The sequence below is a fragment of the Hyla sarda genome, chromosome 6 (genome assembly GCF_029499605.1).
Source record: "Hyla sarda isolate aHylSar1 chromosome 6, aHylSar1.hap1, whole genome shotgun sequence".
NCBI classification, from domain to species: Eukaryota; Metazoa; Chordata; class Amphibia; order Anura; family Hylidae; genus Hyla; species Hyla sarda.
The window spans coordinates 264,474,549-264,495,798 of NC_079194.1; the positions used below are offsets into that span (position 1 = coordinate 264,474,549).

Here is a 21,250-nt window from a genome sequence, read left to right on the forward strand (position 1 = left end):
CTTTCCCAAACAAATATACATCAATGTACGTACAGGTCAGACCTATATGTCCCCTTAGAAAGTCCAGTCATCACAGCAGGGTCTGGTAATAATTAAGGCACAATAGACTGTTAAGGATGGGTTAATGTGAGGCCTTAAACTGTGAGTTACTACCGCTGTGCTATTTTGCCGAGTGTCGACATAAGCAAATTCGCACCAGACAAGGTTGGTATAAATTCCCTCCTTGGTACTGGCTCCAGGGAGTTCTGTTTATTATCCAGAAATCACATTAGTTTTTACAATCTGACAAAAAGGGGAGGGTAAAACTATGCATCAAATCATCGTTTTATATGCTGATTGGTCATTTGAGCGTGGCGTAGCATAAGTCACTTATGTTGCAAGGTCTCTAGTTTGAGATTTTTCCATCCTTCCACAAAGCCCAATGTTTAGACTTCTTGTATCCATAGACTCCGTCTCAAGGTTCTAGTCTTAATTACTGGCAAAGAGCAAGTTGAAATGTTTTGAACTAAGGAAAGCAAAGTTCTTCTGCAATATTAGCAATAGCATATAGGATTTAATAAAGGCATATGAGTATAGATATAGCGATCAATATATCAGAATATTATAGACCCAACAATTCCCCCTAAGAACTTTGTTTCTTCCATCTTTCCCTATGGCCCGTTCTGCCTAATAGTCCCAGGTTCAGAAAAATAAAAAACGGGTATGGGATGCTTCACTGATTTAATATGAACGGCTCCTGGTGAACCACCCCTCTTTGTACTCAGACTTGTCCTTTACCTGGGACTTCCAGGTTCACCCTACTCTGCTGGGTTTTGTCATTCTCTGTCGTAGAGACTTGCCAGAATTGTCTTTTCCTCTATTGGCACTCTGTGGTCTATAGTCCCAGTCAGTCCCTGTGTTCCATCCCACTGCTTCCCAATAGTCACATTTGTTCCCCCAGTAGTCATCCATCACACATATGTATATTGAATTGTCATCTCCATACATAAGACATTGTTTTGGCACGTTGGGAAAATTCACAATGTCACAGTAGTCAAATTTAAAGGTAGTCACTTGGGCACTGGAAGAGTTATCAAAACGTGGGATACAACTCTTGGGCCATTGTCAAGTCGGCCCAGTAGTGTTGTGGAGTCGGATTGGGTTGCTGGGTTTGCACCCCACTTATACAGAAAAGGATATGTATCAGGAGCATGGTGTAGGAACCCTCTTGTAATGTGAGGCGTGTATCCATGTTGATTTTCCATCCTGTTTCACCGAAGTCAGAGTTGTCAGTAGAACCTGATAAGGACCTTCAAATCTAGGTTCCAGCGGCCCTCTGACGTCTTCTCAGGAGAACAAACTCTCCGGGCTGCAGATTGTGACTTCCTGGTTCAGCATCTGTATCTGGAATGGAAGAGTAAACTGCAACATGTGTTACTTTCAGCTCATTACACAGTGTGATAACAAACTTTACAACTATCATTCCCTGCACTAAGCTGATGAGGGCAGTAACATCCTAGCATAGGAACCCCCCCCCCAAAAAAGTGTCTCATATGGGGGTAGACCTGTTGGCTGTCGGGGTACAGAGTGTCGTGGAAATATTAAGTTGTCACATAGCCTTCATATTGTCCAATATGGCGTAGATTCTTGTGTTGTCGACTGGTCACCATAGCTGCAGATGTGGTGGTTTGTTGATGGCGCATGGAGGTGTTTCATATCTTCTGTAGGCTGAATCATTACCTTGTAACCTAATGCTGACTGTATGTGGGAGTGGCTTTGTAAACCCTCCCTTTTGTTAGGCATAAATAAACATGACCAGCACTAGCAAGGGGGGATTCTTCCTGAAACTAGTGGGAGAAACCGCGTTGCAGAATCACTGACTCTGCCTGTGTTTTTCAAACTATTGCGAATTTGTTATCCCGGGCATGCACCACTGAAGCTGAATCTTATTGCAAGTCTGGTTTTCTACAACATTTGGCGAGCGAAGGTAGGAGGCAACTGTGTTTCAGTAGCTTCATTTACCGGTAATGGATAATCTGTATTTTTTGAAGCCTTAATTCTAACCGGTCTTTTAACCCCTTAAGGACTTAGCCCTTTTTCTCCTTAAGGACTCGGCCGTTTTTTGCAATTCTATTTTTCAGTGACCAGTTCAGTTTTGAAGTGGATTTGAAGGGTCTTCATATTAGAAATACCCCACAAATGACCCCATTATAAAAACTGCACCCCCAAAGTATTCAAAATGACATTCAGTAAGTGTTTTAACCCTTTAGGTGTTTCACAGGAATAGCAGCAAAGTGAAGGAGAAAATTCAAAATCTTCATTTTTTACACTCGCATGTTCTTGTAGACCCAATTTGTGAATTTTTGCAAGGGGTAAAAAGGAGAACATTTTTACTTGTATTTGAAACCCAATTTCTCTCGAGTAAGGACATACCTCATATGTCTATGTTAATTGTTCGGCGGGCGCAGTAGAGGGCTCAGAAGGGAAGTAGCGACAAATGGTTTTTGGGGGGCATGTCACCTTTAGGAAGCCCCTATGGTGCCAGAACAGCAAAAAAAAAAAAAAAAAAACACATGGAATACTATTTTGGAAACTAGACCCCTTGAGGAACATAACAAGGGGTAAAGTAAAAAAAAATAATAATAATTTTTACCTGAAATGCTTGGTTTCCCAAAAATTTTACATTTTTAAAAAGGGTAATAGCAGAAACTAACTCCCAAAATTTGAGGCACAATTTCTACCGATTCAGAAAACACCCCATATGGGGGTGAAAAGTGCTCTGCTGGCACACTACAGGTCTCAGAAGAGAAGGAGTCACATTTGGCTTTTTGAAAGCAAATTTTGCTCTGGGGGCATGCCGCATTTAGGAAGTCCCTATGGTGCCTGAACAGCAAAAAAAAAAACACATGGCATACTGTCTTGGAAACTAGACCCCTCGGGGAACGTAACAAGTGGTTAAGTGAACCTCAATACCCCACAGGTGTTTCACGACTTTTGCATATGTAAAAGAAAAAAGAAATGCTTGGTTTCCCAAAAAAATTACATTTTTAAAAAGGGTAATAGCAGAAAATACCCCCCAAAATTTGTAACACAATTTCTCCCGAGTACAGAGATACCCTGTATGTGACCCTAAACTGTTGCCTTGAAATACGACATGGCTCCAAAGCGAAAGAGCGCCATGCGCATTTGAGGCCTAAATTAGGGACTTGCATAGGAGTGGACATAGGGGTATTCTATGCCAGTGATTCCCAAACAGGGTGCCTCCAGCTGTTGTAAAACTCCCAGCATGCCTGGACAGTCCGTGGCTGTCTGGCAATACTGGGAGTAGTTGTTTTGCAACAGCTGGAGGCTGTTGGAAACAGTGGCGTACCAGACATTTTTCATTTTTATTGGAGAGGGGAGGGGGGCTGTGTAGGGGTATGTGTATATGTAGTGTTTTTTACTTTTTATTTTATTGTGTGTTAGTGTAGTGTAGTGTTTTTAGGGTACAGTCACAGGGGCGGGGGTTCACAGTAGTTTCTCGCTGGCAGTTTGAGCTGCGGCAGAAAATTTGCCGCAGCTCAATCTTTCAGCCGGATACTTACTGTAAACCTCCACCCATGTCAGTGTACCCTGTACATTCACATTGGGGGGGGGGGGGAGAAACATCCAGCTGTTGCAAAACTACAACTCCCAGCATGTACGGTCTATCAGTGCATGCTGGGAGTTGTAGTTTTGCAACAGCTGGAGGCACACTGGTTGTGAAACACCGAGTTTGGTAACAAACTCAGTGTTTTGCAACCAGTGTGCCTTCAGCTGTTGCAAAACTACAACTCCCAGCATGCACTGATAGACCGTATATGCTGGGAGTTGTAGTTATGCAACAGCTGGAGGCATACTACTTTGGCTGGGGATGCTGGGGATTGTAGTTATGCAACAGCTGGAGACACACTGGTTTGCTACTTAACTCAGTGTTTCACAACCAGTGTGCCTTCAGCTGTTGCAAAACTACAACTCTCAGCAGTCACCGCATGCTGGGAGTTGTAGTTATTCAACCAGCAGATGCACCACTACAACTCTCAGCATGCACTTTAGCTGATTGTGCAAGCTGGAAGTTGTAATTATACAACAGCTGAAGGTACACTTTTCCATAGAAAGAATGTGCCTCCAGCTGTTGCAAAACTATAAGTCCCAGCATGCCCATAAGGGAATGCTGGGAGTTGTGGTGGTCTGCCTCTTGCTGTTGCATAACTACAGCTCCCAGCATGCCCTTTTTGCATGATGGGAGCTGTTGCTGAGCAACAGCAGGAGGCTGTTCTCATACGTCATGAGTCCTTAAGGACTCTGAAATGAAGACATATTTGTCACATCCCCCCCCGTCACATTCTCCCCCCTCCTTATCACATTCTCCCCCCTCCTTGTCACATTCTTCCCCCGTTGTCACATTCCCCTCCTTGTCACATTCTCCCCCTTCATGTTACATTCCCCTCCCCCTGACACATCCCCCCTTGTCACATCCCCCCCTTCATGTCACATTCCCCTCCCTCCTGTCACATCCTCCCGTCACATTCGCCCCCGTCACATCCCCCCTCTGTCACATCCCCCCCATCTGTCACATTCCCCCCCTATCACATTCCTCCCCCTGTCACATTCCCCTCTGTCACACACACCCCTGTCACATTCCCCCCCATGTCATATTCCCCCCCTTGTCACATTCTCCCCCCCCCCCCCCCATCACATCCCCCCCCCCCTTCTCACCTTGTTCTGCGGCAGCATACACTAGGTTTGCCGGGCAGATTTCAAACCTAGTGTATTTGCTGCAGAACAAGCCCTTTCCCCTTCAGCCAATCACTGGCTTTACACCACTGCGGCCTGTGATTGGCTGAAAAGTGAAAGGTCCTAGAAGATGAATAGTGAAGAGAGCAGGGATTTCTGCCCCTCCCCCCCCCCCCCCCCCCCCCCCCCCGTATAATACTGCTAAAATAGCATAGCGGAGCGAGAGCTGTCAGCTCCCGCTCCCTCACACTGTTTATTTACCTTTTTGCCGGCTCGGCGCGGCTGCGGGGACCAAGTGCTGACAGCGCAATGACATCACATTATCGCGCCGGCGCCGGAAGATCCCGTCCCTGCGGCTCGTCGCTCGGCTCGTCTGCAGTGCACACTGAGCTGCCTGTGTGACGCTGCCTGCAAGTAAGAAGATTTTCGGCGGGGGAACAAAATCTAAGTGCACATTTTTTTTTTCTGTTTAAAAGAGTCAACTACATGACACTGGGGTAGATGGCAATTATGTGGCACAGGAAAGGAGAAATTAATGTGAGTGGCCTATGACAGGGGGCATTATATGTTAAGAGCACTGACCCCTGTCATGTGTCTCTCACATATAATGCCCCCTGTGCTGTGCCCCTCACATATATTGTGCCCCTTACGTATAATGCCCCCCTATGGGGCTGGACTGTGGGCATTATATGGGAGGGGCACAGCACAGGGGGCATTATTTCATATAATGCCCCCTGTGCTGTGCTCCACACATATAATGCCACCTGTGCTGTGCCCCACACATATAATGCCCCCTGTGCTGTGCCCATCATATATAATGCCCCCATCATGCACCCCTCATATATAATGCCCCCATCATGCGCCCCTCATATATAATGCCCCCATCATGCGCCCTTCACATATAATGCCCCCGTCATGCGCCCCTCACATATAATGCCCCCTGTGCTGTGCCCCTCACAAATAATGCTCCTGTCATGTGCCCCAAACATAAAATGCCCCCTGTGCTGTGCCCCTCACAAAAAATGCTCTTGTCATGTGCCCCAAACATAAAATGCCCCCTGTGCTGTGCCCCTCACATATAATGCCCCCTGAGGGGACAGGATGGGGGCATTATATGTGAGGGGCACAGCACAGGGGGCATTATATGTGAGGGGCGCATGATGGGGGCATTATATGTGAAGGGCAAAAAATGGGGGCATTATATGTGAGGGGCGCATGATGGGGGCATTATATGTGAGGGGCAAAAAATGGGGGCATTATCTGTGAAGGGCACAGCACGGGGCATTATATATGAGGGGCACATGATGGGGGCATTATATATGAGGGCCACATGATGGGGGCATTATATATGAGGGGCGCATGATGGGGGCATTATATGTGAGGGGCAAAGAACGGGGGCATTATATGTGAAGGGCACACCACAGGGGGCAATATATGTTAGGGGCACAGTGCATTATTATTATGTGGGGGGAACAGGACGGGTCATAATCATTATATGTAGGGGCACAAGATGGGACATTATTACTATATGTGAAGGCACAGAGTGTTTTGTATTTCAGAAGTATATTGTAGATTATGAGGAATTTCTGGGGTGGTATGTTTTTTATGGGCCACAAAACATTTGGGTATTTTATTCAGAGGGTGCCCTGCACAGCAAGTTATATTCAGAGAATGCAGTGTGTGTGGTAGTATTAAATTTAGAGGGTACAGTGTGTGGTAGTATTCTATTCAGAGAGTGCAGTGTGTGATAGTATTATATACAGAGGGTACGGTGTGTGGAAGTATTATATTCAGAGAGTGCAGTGTGTGGTAGTATTATATTCAGAGAGTGCAGTGTGTGGTAGTATTATATTCAGATAGTGCAGTGTGTGGTAGTATTATATTCAGAGAGTGCAGTGTGTGGTAATATTATATACAGAGGGTACGGTGTGTGGTAGTATTCTATTCAGAGAGTGCAGTGTGTGATAGTATTATATACAGAGGGTACGGTGTGGAAGTATTATATTCAGAGAGTGCAGTGTGTGGTAGTATTATATTCAGAGAGTGCAGTGTGTGGTAATATTATATACAGAGGGTACGGTGTGTGGTAGTATTATATTCAGAGAGTGCAGTGTGTGATAGTATTATATACAGAGGGTACGGTGTGTGGTAGTATTATATTCAGAGAGTGCAGTGTGTGGTAGTATTATATTCAGAGAGTGCAGTGTGTGGTAGTATTATATTCAGAGAGTGCAGTCTGTGGTAGTATTATATTCAGAGAGTGCAGTGTGTGATAGTATCATATTCAGGGAGTGCAGTGTGTGGTAGTATTATATTCAGAGAGTGCAGTGTGTGGTAGTATTATATTCAGAGAGTGCAGTGTGTGGTAGTATTATATTCAGAGAGTGCAGTGTGTGATAGTATTATATTCAGGGAGTGCAGTGTGTGGTAGTATTATATTCAGAGAGTGCAGTGTGTGGTAGTATTATATACAGAGGGTACGGTGTGTGGTAGTATTATATTCAGAGAGTGCAGTGTGTGGTAATATTATATACAGAGGGTACGGTGTGTGGTAGTATTCTATTCAGAGAGTGCAGTGTGTGATAGTATTATATACAGAGGGTACGGTGTGGAAGTATTATATTCAGAGAGTGCAGTGTGTGGTAGTATTATATTCAGAGAGTGCAGTGTGTGGTAATATTATATACAGAGGGTACGGTGTGTGGTAGTATTATATTCAGAGAGTGCAGTGTGTGATAGTATTATATACAGAGGGTACGGTGTGTGGTAGTATTATATTCAGAGAGTGCAGTGTGTGGTAGTATTATATTCAGAGAGTGCAGTGTGTGGTAGTATTATATTCAGAGAGTGCAGTGTGTGGTAGTATTATATTCAGAGAGTGCAGTGTGTGATAGTATCATATTCAGGGAGTGCAGTGTGTGGTAGTATTATATTCAGAGAGTGCAGTGTGTGGTAGTATTATATTCAGAGAGTGCAGTGTGTGGTAGTATTATATTCAGAGAGTGCAGTGTGTGATAGTATTATATTCAGGGAGTGCAGTGTGTGGTAGTATTATATTCAGAGAGTGCAGTGTGTGGTAGTATTATATACAGAGGGTACGGTGTGTGGTAGTATTATATTCAGAGAGTGCAGTGTGTGATAGTATTATATACAGAGGGTACGGTGTGTGGTAGTATTATATTCAGAGAGTGCAGTGTGTGGTAGTATATTCAGAGAGTGCAGTGTGTTATAGCATTATATTTAGAGGGCAAAGTGTGTGGTAGTATTATATTCAGAGGGTGCAGTGTGTGGTAGTATTATATTCAGAGAGTGCAGTGTGTGGTAATATTATATACAGAGGGTACGGTGTGTGGTAGTATTATATTCAGAGAGTGCAGTGTGTGATAGTATTATATACAGAGGGTACGGTGTGTGGTAGTATTATATTCAGAGAGTGCAGTGTGTGGTAGTATTATATTCAGAGAGTGCAGTGTGTGGTAGTATTATATTCAGAGAGTGCAGTCTGTGGTAGTATTATATTCAGAGAGTGCAGTGTGTGATAGTATCATATTCAGAGGGTGCAGTGTGTGGTAGTATTATATTCAGAGGGTGCAGTGTGTGGTAGTATTATATTCAGAGGGTATGGTGTGTGGCGGTATTATATTCAGAGGGTACAGTGTGTTGTATATTCAGGAGGTACCGTGTGTCAGAATTATATTCAGAGGGTGTGTGGCGGTATTGTATTAGAACAATACAGTGTTTAGCAGTATTATAATAATTATTGTTTTCATATAGAGGATCAGAATCCGCTGACATAGTGAGGAGACGTCTGGGCATCAAGTTCTGCAGGGAGAACATTTAGCTGGAACAAGTCTTGGCGGTATGTACATCTGAATTAGATAAGGAAAGACTATAGAGAAGACGTCACCTGTAATCACTGATATCATTCTGTATCCTCCTGTGTGTGTCCCATCAGAGCTGGAGTCACTTGTAAGTTCTGCAGTAATGATGGGTGAAACAACAACTCCCAGCATCCCCTTACCACTGCTTAGGTCATACTGGGAGCTGTAGTTTTAAAATGGTAAAAACTTCTTTAGCACTTTCCCATTCTGTGGCAATTGGTATATTTGATAATTATTCTGACATGTGAACACGGCCTAAGAGTCTTAAACAAGGTTAGGACTGTATGATACATTTAATAATATTGTAAGTTCCGTGAGCAACATCTTATTTTCTGTCCGCCAACACAAAATACTATAATAGTGCCCCTCCCGAGACTCGACTCTAGATCCGCCCCTGATGCCCGCACAGCCTTTGGCTGTGCGGGCATGCTGAGAGTTGTAATTTTGCTACAGCTGGAGGCCCCCTGGTAGGGAAACACCACTGACTTTTAGTATTTTTCTTTACCTGCTCTGGCCGGCCCCCGCAACGGAAGCCGACCAGAGCAGATAATCGTATGTTTTCCCAGGGGCCGCATCGCTATATCGCATTGCTTTTGCGATATATCATGCAGCCCGGCCGGGAACTCTGCAATTCTACCCCGAGCGTGACTCGAGGTTACCGATCCTGGCAGGGAAAATTAACCCCGAGTCACGCTCGGGATTACCACTCAGGAGGTTAAGGGGTTACATTTTTAACTGCTTTTCCCGCACTTTTTTCTAACCTCTGTATTTATATATTTTTTTAAACTGCTTGTTGTTTCCCGCCCTTCTCTCTGTCTCTTTTGTTTGTGCTCATGTGATTGTCAGCCATTTTAAGTCAGTGTAATCGAATATTTATACAAAGAATTTGCTGCACATTTGAGCTCACTATTTTGAGCCCTCTCCCTATGTTGATAGTCCATAAGTTTTAAATTGAATAAGTACTCCACTATCATACCCATTCACTTTCGTGTTATGAAAGTAAGAGTAATCTGCAAACGGCGGTTACTAATAAAGGTTTTCGCTTCTGCTTATATGTAGTTGAAAGAGTGGCTGAAAGCTACAGTCACTGGAATTAGTTTTCGCCTCTGTGGCTGGTCGTAGAGGTGAGGCCGAACCCAAGGGTGGTTACTGGCAATAGTTTACCAATCTGATTTAGATAGAGGGTTTTCACTTCTGCCTTGTGCGGTTGTAAGAGTAACCGAAAGCTACGGTTACTGGTAATAGGAGAGGTATCCCTGGTGGAGTACTGATTCAGAGTTAAATTTACAGCTAGGTTTAATGGCAAACTCTAAGAAAAACAAGGGACCCTGGGGGGGCTTGGTTTTGTCTTAAAGAGTTCACTAAACAGGATATTTGGCAAATGGTCAATGTTAAACAAAGAAGCCATATAGGAGGGTTGCAGAAGATAGAAATGTTAGTAACATATATATCTTTGTAGAGAAAGCGATGAGTGCATAGATATTGCATTGTGCCCAGTTTGTGCCCTATCTGCATTTCTACCTATGTAGGGATGTAGTTGAGTTTAACCCCTTAATGACGAAGGACGTATATTTTCCTCCTCCGCCGGCTCCCTTGATATGCCGTGGGGTAACGCGGTGTCCCCCGTCATATAGGGTCGGTCCCGGCGGCCATCAACGGCGGGGACCCGCGGCTAATACAGGACATCACTGATCGCGGTGATGCCCTGTATTAACCCTTCAGACACGGCAATCAAAGCTGACCGCCGTGTCTGAAGCGAAAGTGAAAGTATCCCGGCTGCTCAGTCGGGCTGTTCGGGACCGCCGCTGTGAAATCGCGGCGTCCCGAACAGCTCACAGGACACCAGGAGGGAGGGAGATCCAGGCAGGAGCAGTCAAGCTCCAATAACACTGATCACAGGCGTGTTAATACACGCCAGTGATCTGTGTAAAAGATCAGTGTGTGCAGTGTTATAGGTCCCTATGGGAGCTATAACAGTGCAAAAAAAAAAGTAAAAAAAAAGTGTTAATAAAGATAATTTAACCCCTTCCCTAACAAAAGTTTGAATCATCCCCCTTTTCCCATAAAAAAAAATAAAACAGTGTAAATAAAAATAAACATATGTGCTTTCACCGCGTGCGTAAATGTCCGAACCATAAAAATATATCATTAATTAAACCGCACGGTCAATATTTAAAAAAATTCCAAAGTTCAAAAAAGCGTATTTTTGGTCACTTTTTATACCATTAAAAAATGAATAAAAAGTGATCAAAAAGTCCTATCAAAACAAAAATGGTACCGATAAAAACTTCAGATCACGGCACAAAAAATTAGCCCTCATACCGCCCTGTACAATGAAAAATAAAAAAGTTATAGGGGTCAGAAGAGGACATTTTTAAACGTATACATTTTCCTGCATGTAGTTATGATTTTTTCCAGAAGTACAACAAAATTAAACTTGTATAAGTAGGGTACCATTTTAACTGTATGGACCTACATAATAATGATAAGATGTCATTTTTACCGAAATATGCACTGCGTAGAAACGGAAGCCCCCAAATGTTACAAAATGGTGTTTTTTCTTCGATTTTGTCGCACAATGATTTTTTTTTCGTTTCACCGTGGATTTTTGGGTAAAATGACTAATGCCACTGCAAAGTAGAATTGGTGACGCAAAAAATAAGCCATAATATGGATTTTTAGGTAGAAAAATGAAAGGGTCATGGTTATGGAAAATGCAAAAACTGAAAAACCCTGCGTCCTTAAGGGGTTAAAGGGGTACTTCGGTGAAAAACTTTTTTTTTTTTTATCAACTGGTGCCAGAAAGGTAAACGGATTAGTAAATCTTAATCCTTCCTGTACTTATTAGCTGCTGAATACTACAGCGGAAATGATTTTACAAGGGGTAAAAGGAGAAAATATATAATTATATTTGTAGCCCAATTTCTCTCGAGTAAGCACATACCTCATATGTCTATGTAAAGTGTTTGGCGTGTGCAGTAGAGGGCTCAGAAGGGAAGGCGCGACAAGGGGATTTTGGAGAGTACTTTCTTCTGATATGGTTTTTGGGGGGGCATGTTGCATTTAGGAAGCCCCTATGGGACCAGAACAGCAAAAAAAAAAAAAAAAAAACACATGGCATACCATTTTGGAAACTAGACCCCTTGAGGAACGTAACAAGGAATAAAGTGAGCCTTAATACAAAAATTTCACAAAAATGTGTTTCCCCCCAAATTTCACATTTTTGCAAGGGTTAGTAGCAGAAAATACCCCCAAAATTTGTAACCCCATCTCTTCTGAGTATGGAGGTACCCCATAAGTTGGCCTTAAGTGCACTACGGGCGAACTACAATGCTCAGAAGAGAAGGAGTCATATTTGGTTTTTTGAGACCAAATTTTGCTTGGGGGGCATGTCGCATTTAGGAAGCCCCTATGGTGCCAGGACAGCAAAAAAAAAACACATGGCATACTATTTTGGAAACTAGACCCCTCGGTGAACGTAACAAGGGGTTAAGAGAACCTTTATACCCCACAGGTGTTTGCATATGTAAAAAAAAAAATTTTTTTTTTTACCTAAAATGCTTGTTTTCCCAAAAATTTTACATTTTTTAAAAGGGTAAAAGCAGAAAGTACCCCCCAAAATTTGTAACACAATTTCTCCCGAGTACGGCGATACCACATATGTGACCCTAAACTGTTGCCTTGAAATATGACAGGGCTCCAAAAAGAGAGCGCCATGCACATTTGAGGCCTAAATTAGAGATTGCATAGGGGTGGACATAGGGGTATTCTAAGCCAGTGATTCCCAAACAGGGTGCCTCCAGCTGTTTTAAAACTCCCAGCATGCTTGGACAGTCAACGGCTGTCCGGCAATACTGGGAGTTGTTGTTTTGCAAAAGGAAATATATAATAAGAAATAATTATATAACCAGTCCTCAAGAAGTAGTGAAAAAAGGAGAAAGAAAAGGAAAGAATGAATACAAAGAGAGAAATATTAGTGATTTCGAATAAAAAATGTACAGTGCTAAGTGAGTAAAAATAAAAACAAAAATAAAAATGGAAAGAAAAAAGAGAAAAGAAAGAAAGAAAAAATAAAAATAAAAGTGAGTATGAAAGTTCACAGTATCAAAGAAAAGTGGATAAGTGCAAAGTAATAATCAGAAAAAATGAAGGTGATGTGAATATTAATAATCATTAGACATCAAAAAAACTAAAAATATAAGAATAATAAGAATGCCTGCAGAAAATGATAATTCTTAAACAATCATATGCATTTATTAAAAATAATAATAATTGATGCCTGGGCAGGGCCCTTGCTCAGGCATGCGATATAAATATTCTAATATAATAATTTAAAAAATGACAACTATCTCAAAATATAAAAATTTAAAAATTGTCCTTTGAAGCCGAAAAAATTTATCAAGTGGTGTGAATAACAACAGTATTGAAAGTAATATCCAGCGATCGGAGAAACTGTGTCCTCCAGTGATACTCCAATGTGACACACGGTCACCTTAAACTGTAGTAAATGTTTCAATATTTCATTCAGAAAATATAATGTGATTCCTCACTGTTAACCACTTGTGTCCCACAACAGGTGTTTGTAGAATAGCAGTATTACTAGCAAGTTATAGTTACAGTTGCTTATGTGAAGTCAGACACAGTACCTTATGGTTTTGTTCACCGTGATGATCGGCAGCTGAATATCTCCAGAGTTGCAGGCTCCGGGGACTGTGGGAGCCCAGTGCCCGCACGGACCGGATCAATCACTACCCTGGTATGGGTAGGGAGGTACTTTTCGTGCCGTGGTTGGGAAGATGTGATGATCCCGATTGCGATGATGTAGAGCGCTGGGTAATAGATCGTAGCCAAGCAGGAGTATCGTGCTTTGCACAGCTCAGTAGCCGGTCTGTGGAGAAATCGGCAGCTGCTGCCCGGCGTCCTCGTGGCGTGTGAATAGCGCGCTAATTCACAGTGGTCCACTAGTCCGGGTCCTACAGCGCTGTCTAAGCAGTATCGGCTGATAAAGATATAAAACAGGATTGAAATAGGGATGGCTGATAGATATGAGACACGGCTAGACGCGTTTCACGACTTAATGTCGCATTCTTCAGTAGCCTGATTAAATTAAAAAGGCCAGTACATATGAGGCAGGCTTATATAAGAAAAAAGCGATGATGTCACTAACCAGTAAATGGAATAGAAAGACATAGGGAAAACCTGGAATCGGATCTAGCAGATGATATATGGATAGTACAGAGGTATAAAGTGTGCATAAATTATATTACTCATCTAGTGTAATTGTGTATAAATGAATAAATAGATATAAATGTAAAAATTATGATAAAATATAAATTTTATATAGATAAAAAATGGGAATGAGAATATAAAGATGTTAAATTGATAGATGCATATGCACACATGTATACACATGCATAGATATACATAGATGTGTACATACATATAAAATAAAATCATATCAGGAAAATTGTGTGTAAGACATCATAGGCATAAATTACACTAAATTTGATCAATCAGTAGATAGATGAGCAATGAGACACTAACTATAAAACAGGTAAAATTACTATATGAGAAGTGAAAAAGAAAAGAAAAAGAGGAAAAGAAAAAAGAAGAAAACAGACAGACAAATGTGTAATAGAACATGGTGAAAAAACTATATTAAAATATATACTAAAATATGACATGGTACTCAGGCAGAATGTAACAATCTCACAGTTTGACAGTAAAAGACACAGTCAAGGATAAGAATATATATGTAAGTCGCACGCGGGGTTCCCACCAGGGCGCGTCATTGTGTCGATAAACGACCAGACAATGACGGGTCATGGAAAAGGACCCAGCGGGCGTATCAAAGAAATCCAAAAAGTTCCATCTCTGCATTGAGTCCTTTAGGGACTAGAGAATCAAATTCGAAGATCTTCCTTGCTTCTGCCCTAGATAGACGAGAAATGAGATCACTACCTCTCCAACATTTTCTAACTAACTGTAGTGCCACAAAAGACAATTCAGAGGGGTTATTATTGTGTGATTAAAAAAAATGAAGTGATAATGGGTGGGATTTATTGCCTTTTTTGATATTATAAATGTGTTCAGATATTCTGATTTTCAATTGACTCTTTGGTCCGACCTATGTATTGTTTGCCACAATTGCATTCTATGAGATATATGACACTTTTACTGTTACAAGTTAGACATTCTTTAATTTTATGGATATAACCATTGGATGTAGATGTTACTTCCAAAGTCTTTCTTGGAAATTTGGCGGTTCTGCAACCTACACATGTGCCACATCTGTGGAAGCCGTTTGATTGTAACTAGTTAGATGACATTTTATTCTAACTGGTTACAATCGAACGGCTTCCACAGATGTGGCACATGTGTAGGTTGCAGAACCGCCAAATTTCCAAGAAAGACTTTGGAAGTAACATCTACATCCAATGGTTATATCCATAAAATTAAAGAATGTATAACTTGTAACAGTAAAAGTGTCATATATCTCATAGAATGCAATTGTGGCAAACAATACATAGGTCGGACCAAACGTCAATTGAAAATCAGAATATCTGAACACATTTATAATATCAAAAAAGGCAATAAATCCCACCCATTATCACTTCATTTTTTTGAATCACACAATAATAACCCCTCTGAATTGTCTTTTGTGGCACTACAGTTAGTTAGAAAATGTTGGAGAGGTAGTGATCTCATTTCTCGTCTATCTAGGGCAGAAGCAAGGAAGATCTTCGAATTTGATTCTCTAGTCCCTAAAGGACTCAATGCAGAGATGAAACTTTTGGGATTTCTTTGATACGCCCGCTGGGTCCTTTTCCATGACCCGTCATTGTCTGGTCGTTTATCGACACAATGACGCGCCCTGGTGGGAACCCCGCGTGCGACTTACATATATATTCTTATCCTTGACTGTGTCTTTTACTGTCAAACTGTGAGATTGTTACATTCTGCCTGAGTACCATGTCATATTTTAGTATATATTTTAATAGTTTTTTCACCATGTTCTATTACACATTTGTCTGTCTGTTTTCTTCTTTTTTCTTTTCATCTTTTTCTTTTCTTTTTCACTTCTCATATATTAATTTTACTTCTTTTATAGTTAGTGTCTCATTGCTCAACTATCTACTGATTGATCAAATTTTGTGTAATTTATGCCTATGATGTCTTACACACAATTTTCCTGATATGATTTTATTTTATATGTATGTACACATATCAGTTTCAAGGGAATTGAGGAGTTTTCCACATTTCCCTTGATGTCCTATAAAAGATCAAGAAATTTGAGGGATAAACTGGTAAAATCTACTATTGACTTACCCCAAACCCTTAGACAGACTGTACTCAGTATACGTAATTTTGGCTCTTTTCCATGTTTAACATGTGTGGTTTGTAAATTTATGATAAAGGGATCTAGCTTTAGACATCCAGGGACCAGGATTGAATATCCTCTTAAATTTTACATCACGTGTGACTCAACCTGGGTAATTTATATTCTGACTTGCCCATGTAATTTAGTCTACGTGGGGCAAACTACTTTGAATTTGGAAACTAGAATTAATAACCATAGGTTTAGCATACATAAACGTCGGTTGGACCTCCCGGTGTCCAAGCACTTCACTGAGCTTGGCCACTTAGAGAAGGATCTACGTTTCATGGCGATTGATCATATACCACATCCTGTGAGAGGGGGTGATAGATTAGCAATTTTGAAACGACGCGAATTGTGGTGGATACATAAGCTTAATACACTAAATCCCTATGGTCTTAATGCGGATTTCAACACTATGTAGAAAACTTGTATACAGAGGTGGCCTACAAACAGCCCCTGAATTCCATTTATCCGTTGTTATACTTACCTCCTCTACACATATGGAATGTGATATACAAACACAATGTTATAATTCTAATAATATATTTCTTTATTTTTTAGATTTCTACAACCATAGGAGGAGACATCACCTACTCCAACATATGTGAATTAAGATAAATTTCTACACTGTGGCGGATATTTTTAAAAAAAAATTTTTTTAAACATTTGTTTTTTGTATTATAACAATTTGATGTGGAGAATTAAATAAAGTTACACAGATTCAGCATTGTTGTGGTACTACTTGGACCGTGGTTGGTGGATTTCATTATGTGGGGTATATATGCGCATATTACAACATTCTGGGGTATTTTTCAAAATTTCTTAATCTTCTCTATTTCTATCTTTAGCATTTATTTTTTTATATACTTTTTTTATATGATAAAAGGAAAATATTGTTTTATATTTTTTCATTTATTTTCTTTAGTTTTTTATTATGTTTTGTTTTTTTAGTTTGAATTATACTAGGCAGTCTGCCTAGGGTCAGTGCTGCTGAATAAGCGGGCGCCCTTGAGTATAGCCCAGATGGGGTGAGTCCAGTGGGGTGAGGGCTTGACGGTCCTGAACACAGGAGTCCCCCCTTTGATGGATGACTCCTTGGCCCTATTAGGGGTTAAGCCAGTTATCTATCCCTGGCCCAACAAGGTGTAACCCTATTAATATTATACAAAAATAATGAAAACATAACTGCAAAAAAAGAAACAATGTGGTATGGATTATATTTCATTTATCTTTTATTTTTTATTTATTTTTTTATTTTTTATTTATTTTTTTTACTTTTACTTTTATGTTCATTATCATTTGTTTTACTGTGTTTTCTCAATTTTTTGCTTCTAATCTTCCCTTACTCTGTTATGCGCCTTGTAACCCCCATGTTGTGGCATCTGAATCCATGGTCCTGTTTGTGCCCTCTTCTCTGTTGATACCTGTGTTCTTGTTTTCTTCTCTTCTGTGTATACACATCTCGCGGCCTGGATTATCGCCTGCGATCGTGCTCCGGCTGTCTCTGTATACTGCCTCGCAGATAGCGTTGGCCGTTGCCGGGGCAGCGGATCACGTGAGCGGGTGAGTCACATGACCGCGAGCGTGTATGCGGAAGTATCCACAGCCTGTTTGCGCAGGCGCAATAGCTAGTAGCCGACGCTTACGGCGCCATTGTATGGAGCAGGTGGATGTTTCCTTCTCACTATGCAGTATGTATTATTTTATGATGTTTATTATATGCGCAGGTGTTTATGATTGTATGATTATATGCAATCATATCTTGAGATGTATTTTCAAGCTGTATTTTAACTTTATGTATGATTTTTATGCACTGTACGCACTATAGCACTTTATTTACACTAATGCACTACGTGCTATATCATTATGTAACGCACTGTTTATACTTTTATATGATGTTTATATGATTGGCACTTTATGAATTGATTTGCACTAATTAATTGTTTGGGGCATAAAAACCCTGTGGTGTTTGTATATCACTATGCTTGAAAATGGCTCCAGGAGGAGTTGAAACGTTGTAATGCTGACATGAGATATTAAATCACACTGTTTTTTGGAGTGCTGCGCCTGTTTTTGGTTTCTATGTACACATCTATGTATATCTATGCATGTGTATACATGTGTGCATATGCATCTATCAATTTAACATCTTTATATTCTCATTCCCATTTTTTATCTATATAAAATTTATAGTTTATCATAATTTTTACATTTATATCTATTTATTCATTTATACACAATTACACTAGATGAGTAATATAATTTATGCACACTTTAGCCCTTCTGCTCCACGGGAGGTTTCTGTCCTCCCTGAGCTCGCCTGTACTATCCATATATCATCTGCTAGATCCGATTCCAGGTTTTCCCTATGTCTTTCTATTCCATTTACTGGTTAGTGACATCATCGCTTTTTTCTTATATAAGCCTGCCTCATATGTACTGGCCTTTTTAATTTAATCAGGCTACTGAAGAATGCGACATTAAGTCGTGAAACGCGTCTAGCCTTGTCTCATATCTATCAGCCATCCCTATCTCAATCCTGTTTTATACCTTTATCAGCCGATATTGCTTAGACAGCGCTGTAGGACCCGGACTAGTGGACCACTGTGAATTAGCGCGCTATTCACACGCCACGAGGAAGCAGGGCAGCCGCTGCCGATTTCTCCACAGACCGGCTACTGAGCTGTGCAAAGCACGATACTCCTGCTTGGCTACGATCTATTACCCAGCGCTCTACATCATCGCAATCGGGATCATCACATCTTCCCAACCACGGCACGAAAAGTACCTCCCTACCCATACCAGGGTAGTGATTGATCCGGTCCGTGCGGGCACTGGGCTCCCACAGTCCCCGGAGCTTGCAACTCTGGAGATATTCAGCTGCCGATCATCACGGTGTGATGTTTAAGAATTATCATTTTCTGCAGGCATTCTTATTATTGTTATATTTTTTGTTTTTTTGATGTCTAATGATTATTAATATTCACATCACCTTCATTTTAACTGATTATTACTTTGCACTTATCCACTTTTCTTTGATACTGTGAACTTTCATACTCACTTTTATTTTTATTTTTTATTTTTTTATTTCTTTCTTTTCTCTTTTTTCTTTCCATTTTTATTTTTGTTTTTATTTTTACTCACTTAGCACTGTACATTTTTTATTCGAAATCACTAATATTTCTCTCTTTGTATTCATTCTTTCCTTTTCTTTCTCCTTTTTTCACTACTTCTTGAGGACTGGTTATATAATTATTTCTTATTATATATTTCCTTTTGTTGATTACTGGGTCTTTTGGGGTTTTCAGACCTACCAGTTAACCTTGGAGTAGATGGTAGATTGAGCTGCACTGCCTCTTTGTCATTTTTTGCAGAGTTGTTGTTTTGCAACAGCTGTAGGCTCCGTTTTAAAAACAGTGGCGTACCAGATGTTTTTCATTTTTATTGGGGAGGGGAGGGTGGCTGTGTATGTGTTTATGCAGTGTTTTTGACTTTTTATTTTATTTTGTGGTAGTGTCGTGTAGTGTTTTTAGGGTACAGTCACATGGGCAGGGGTTCACAGTAGTTTCTCGCTGGCAGTTTAAGCTGCGGCAGAAAATTTGACGCAGCTCAAACTTGCAGCCGGATACTTACTGTAAACCCCCGCCCATGTGAGTGTACCCTGCATTGGGGGGGGGGGGGGAACATCCAGCTGTTGCAAAACTCCAACTCTCAGCATGCGCTGACAGACTGTAAATGCTGAGAGTTTTAGTTTTGCAACAGATGTAGGCACACTGGTTATGTATCACTGAGTTTGTGACCTAACTCAGTGTTTCACAACCAGTGTGCCTCCAGCTGTTGCAAAACTACAACTCCCAGCATGTACGGTGCATGGTGTACGGTGACTGCTGGGAGTTGTAGTTTGCAACAGCTGGAGGCACACCGGTCGTGAAACACTGTTTTTAGGTTAAAAAAAACTGAGTTTCACAACCAGTGTGCCTTCAGCTGTTGAAAAACTACAACTCTCAGCAGTCACCGACAGCCAACGGGCATGCTGGGAGTTGTAGTTATGCAACCAGCAGATGCACCACTACAACTCCCAGCATGCACCTTAGCTGTTTGTGCAAGCTGGGAGTTGTAGTTATACAACAGCTGAAGGTACACTTTTCCATAGAAAAAATGTGCCTCCAGCTGTTGCAAAACTATAAGTCCTAGCATGCCCATAAGGGAATGCTGGGAGTTGGGGTGGTCTGCCTCCTGCTGTTGCATAACTACAGCTAAGGAGGCTGTCACTCACCACCAACGATCCACGCTGCAGGTCAGTCCCTCGCCGCTGCCGCCGCTCCTGGGGCCCCGATCCCAACATTGACGCCGGGGATCGGGGTCCCCAGCTCCCGGGGTCCACTTCCCGCACTCACGTCCTCCGGAAGAGGGGCGGAGCGGGTGGCGGGAGTGACACCCGCAGCAGGTGCCCTGATTGGTCGGCCGGTAAACCGGCCGACGAATCAGGGCGATCATGAGGTGGCACCAGTGCCACCTCACCCCTGCTGGCTATGGCTGTTCGGGGCCATCTCTGACGGCCCCGATCAGCCAGTAATTCCGGGTCATCAGAGACCCGATTGACCCGGAATCACCGCAGATCGCTGGACTGAATTGCCCAGCGATCTGCGGCCATCGCCGACATGGCGGGGCATAATGACCCCCCTGGGCAATATGCCAGGATGTCTGCTGAACGATTTCAGCAGGCATCCGGCTCCGGTCCCCAACCGGCTAGCGGTGGGGACCGGAATTCCCACGGGCGTATGGTTACGACCGGAATTCCCACGGGCGTATGGATACGCCCTGCGTCCTTAAGGACTCGGAATGCAGGGCATATCCATACGCCCTGCATCCTGAAGAGGTTAAACTGTAATGTTTATGTTCCTATTTTTGTTAGTGAAAATTCTTTACATTTGAATTTGACTATGTAAGAAGCACATAGTGTGAATTTAGGCCTAGACTAATTTACATAGGAATAGGTCTTTTCATCAGTTAATAATCGGAAAGACAGGGGAGGAGCATTTCTTTGCGTTGGAAACAATTGATTTTACCTATAAGAATTTCAGAAATCACAATGCATGTGGACATGGATATTGGTAACTAGTAATACAACACCGAACACCAACTATAGCCATAAGATTATACTGTTTTCAGATGATGTCACTGTAAACTTTTTAAGAGCAGACATTTTAGCAGAGATCCAGGTTTCATCAGCGACACCCCAACAGGTATTGTG

At 41.6% G+C, this 21,250-nt stretch overlaps 1 protein-coding gene across 1 annotated transcript in view; it reads right to left on the reverse strand.

Moving 5' to 3' along the window:
* Window positions 1-239: 239 nt before the first annotated feature.
* NUDT22 (nudix hydrolase 22) overlaps window positions 240-21,250 on the reverse strand; it is a 319,740-nt gene continuing 298,729 nt past the window's right edge. The window contains exon 6 of the mRNA XM_056527201.1: window positions 240-1,383. Within this exon, the coding sequence (XP_056383176.1) occupies window positions 1,327-1,383 (57 nt within the window). The 3' untranslated portion in view covers window positions 240-1,326. The remainder of the gene's footprint in view (window positions 1,384-21,250) is intronic.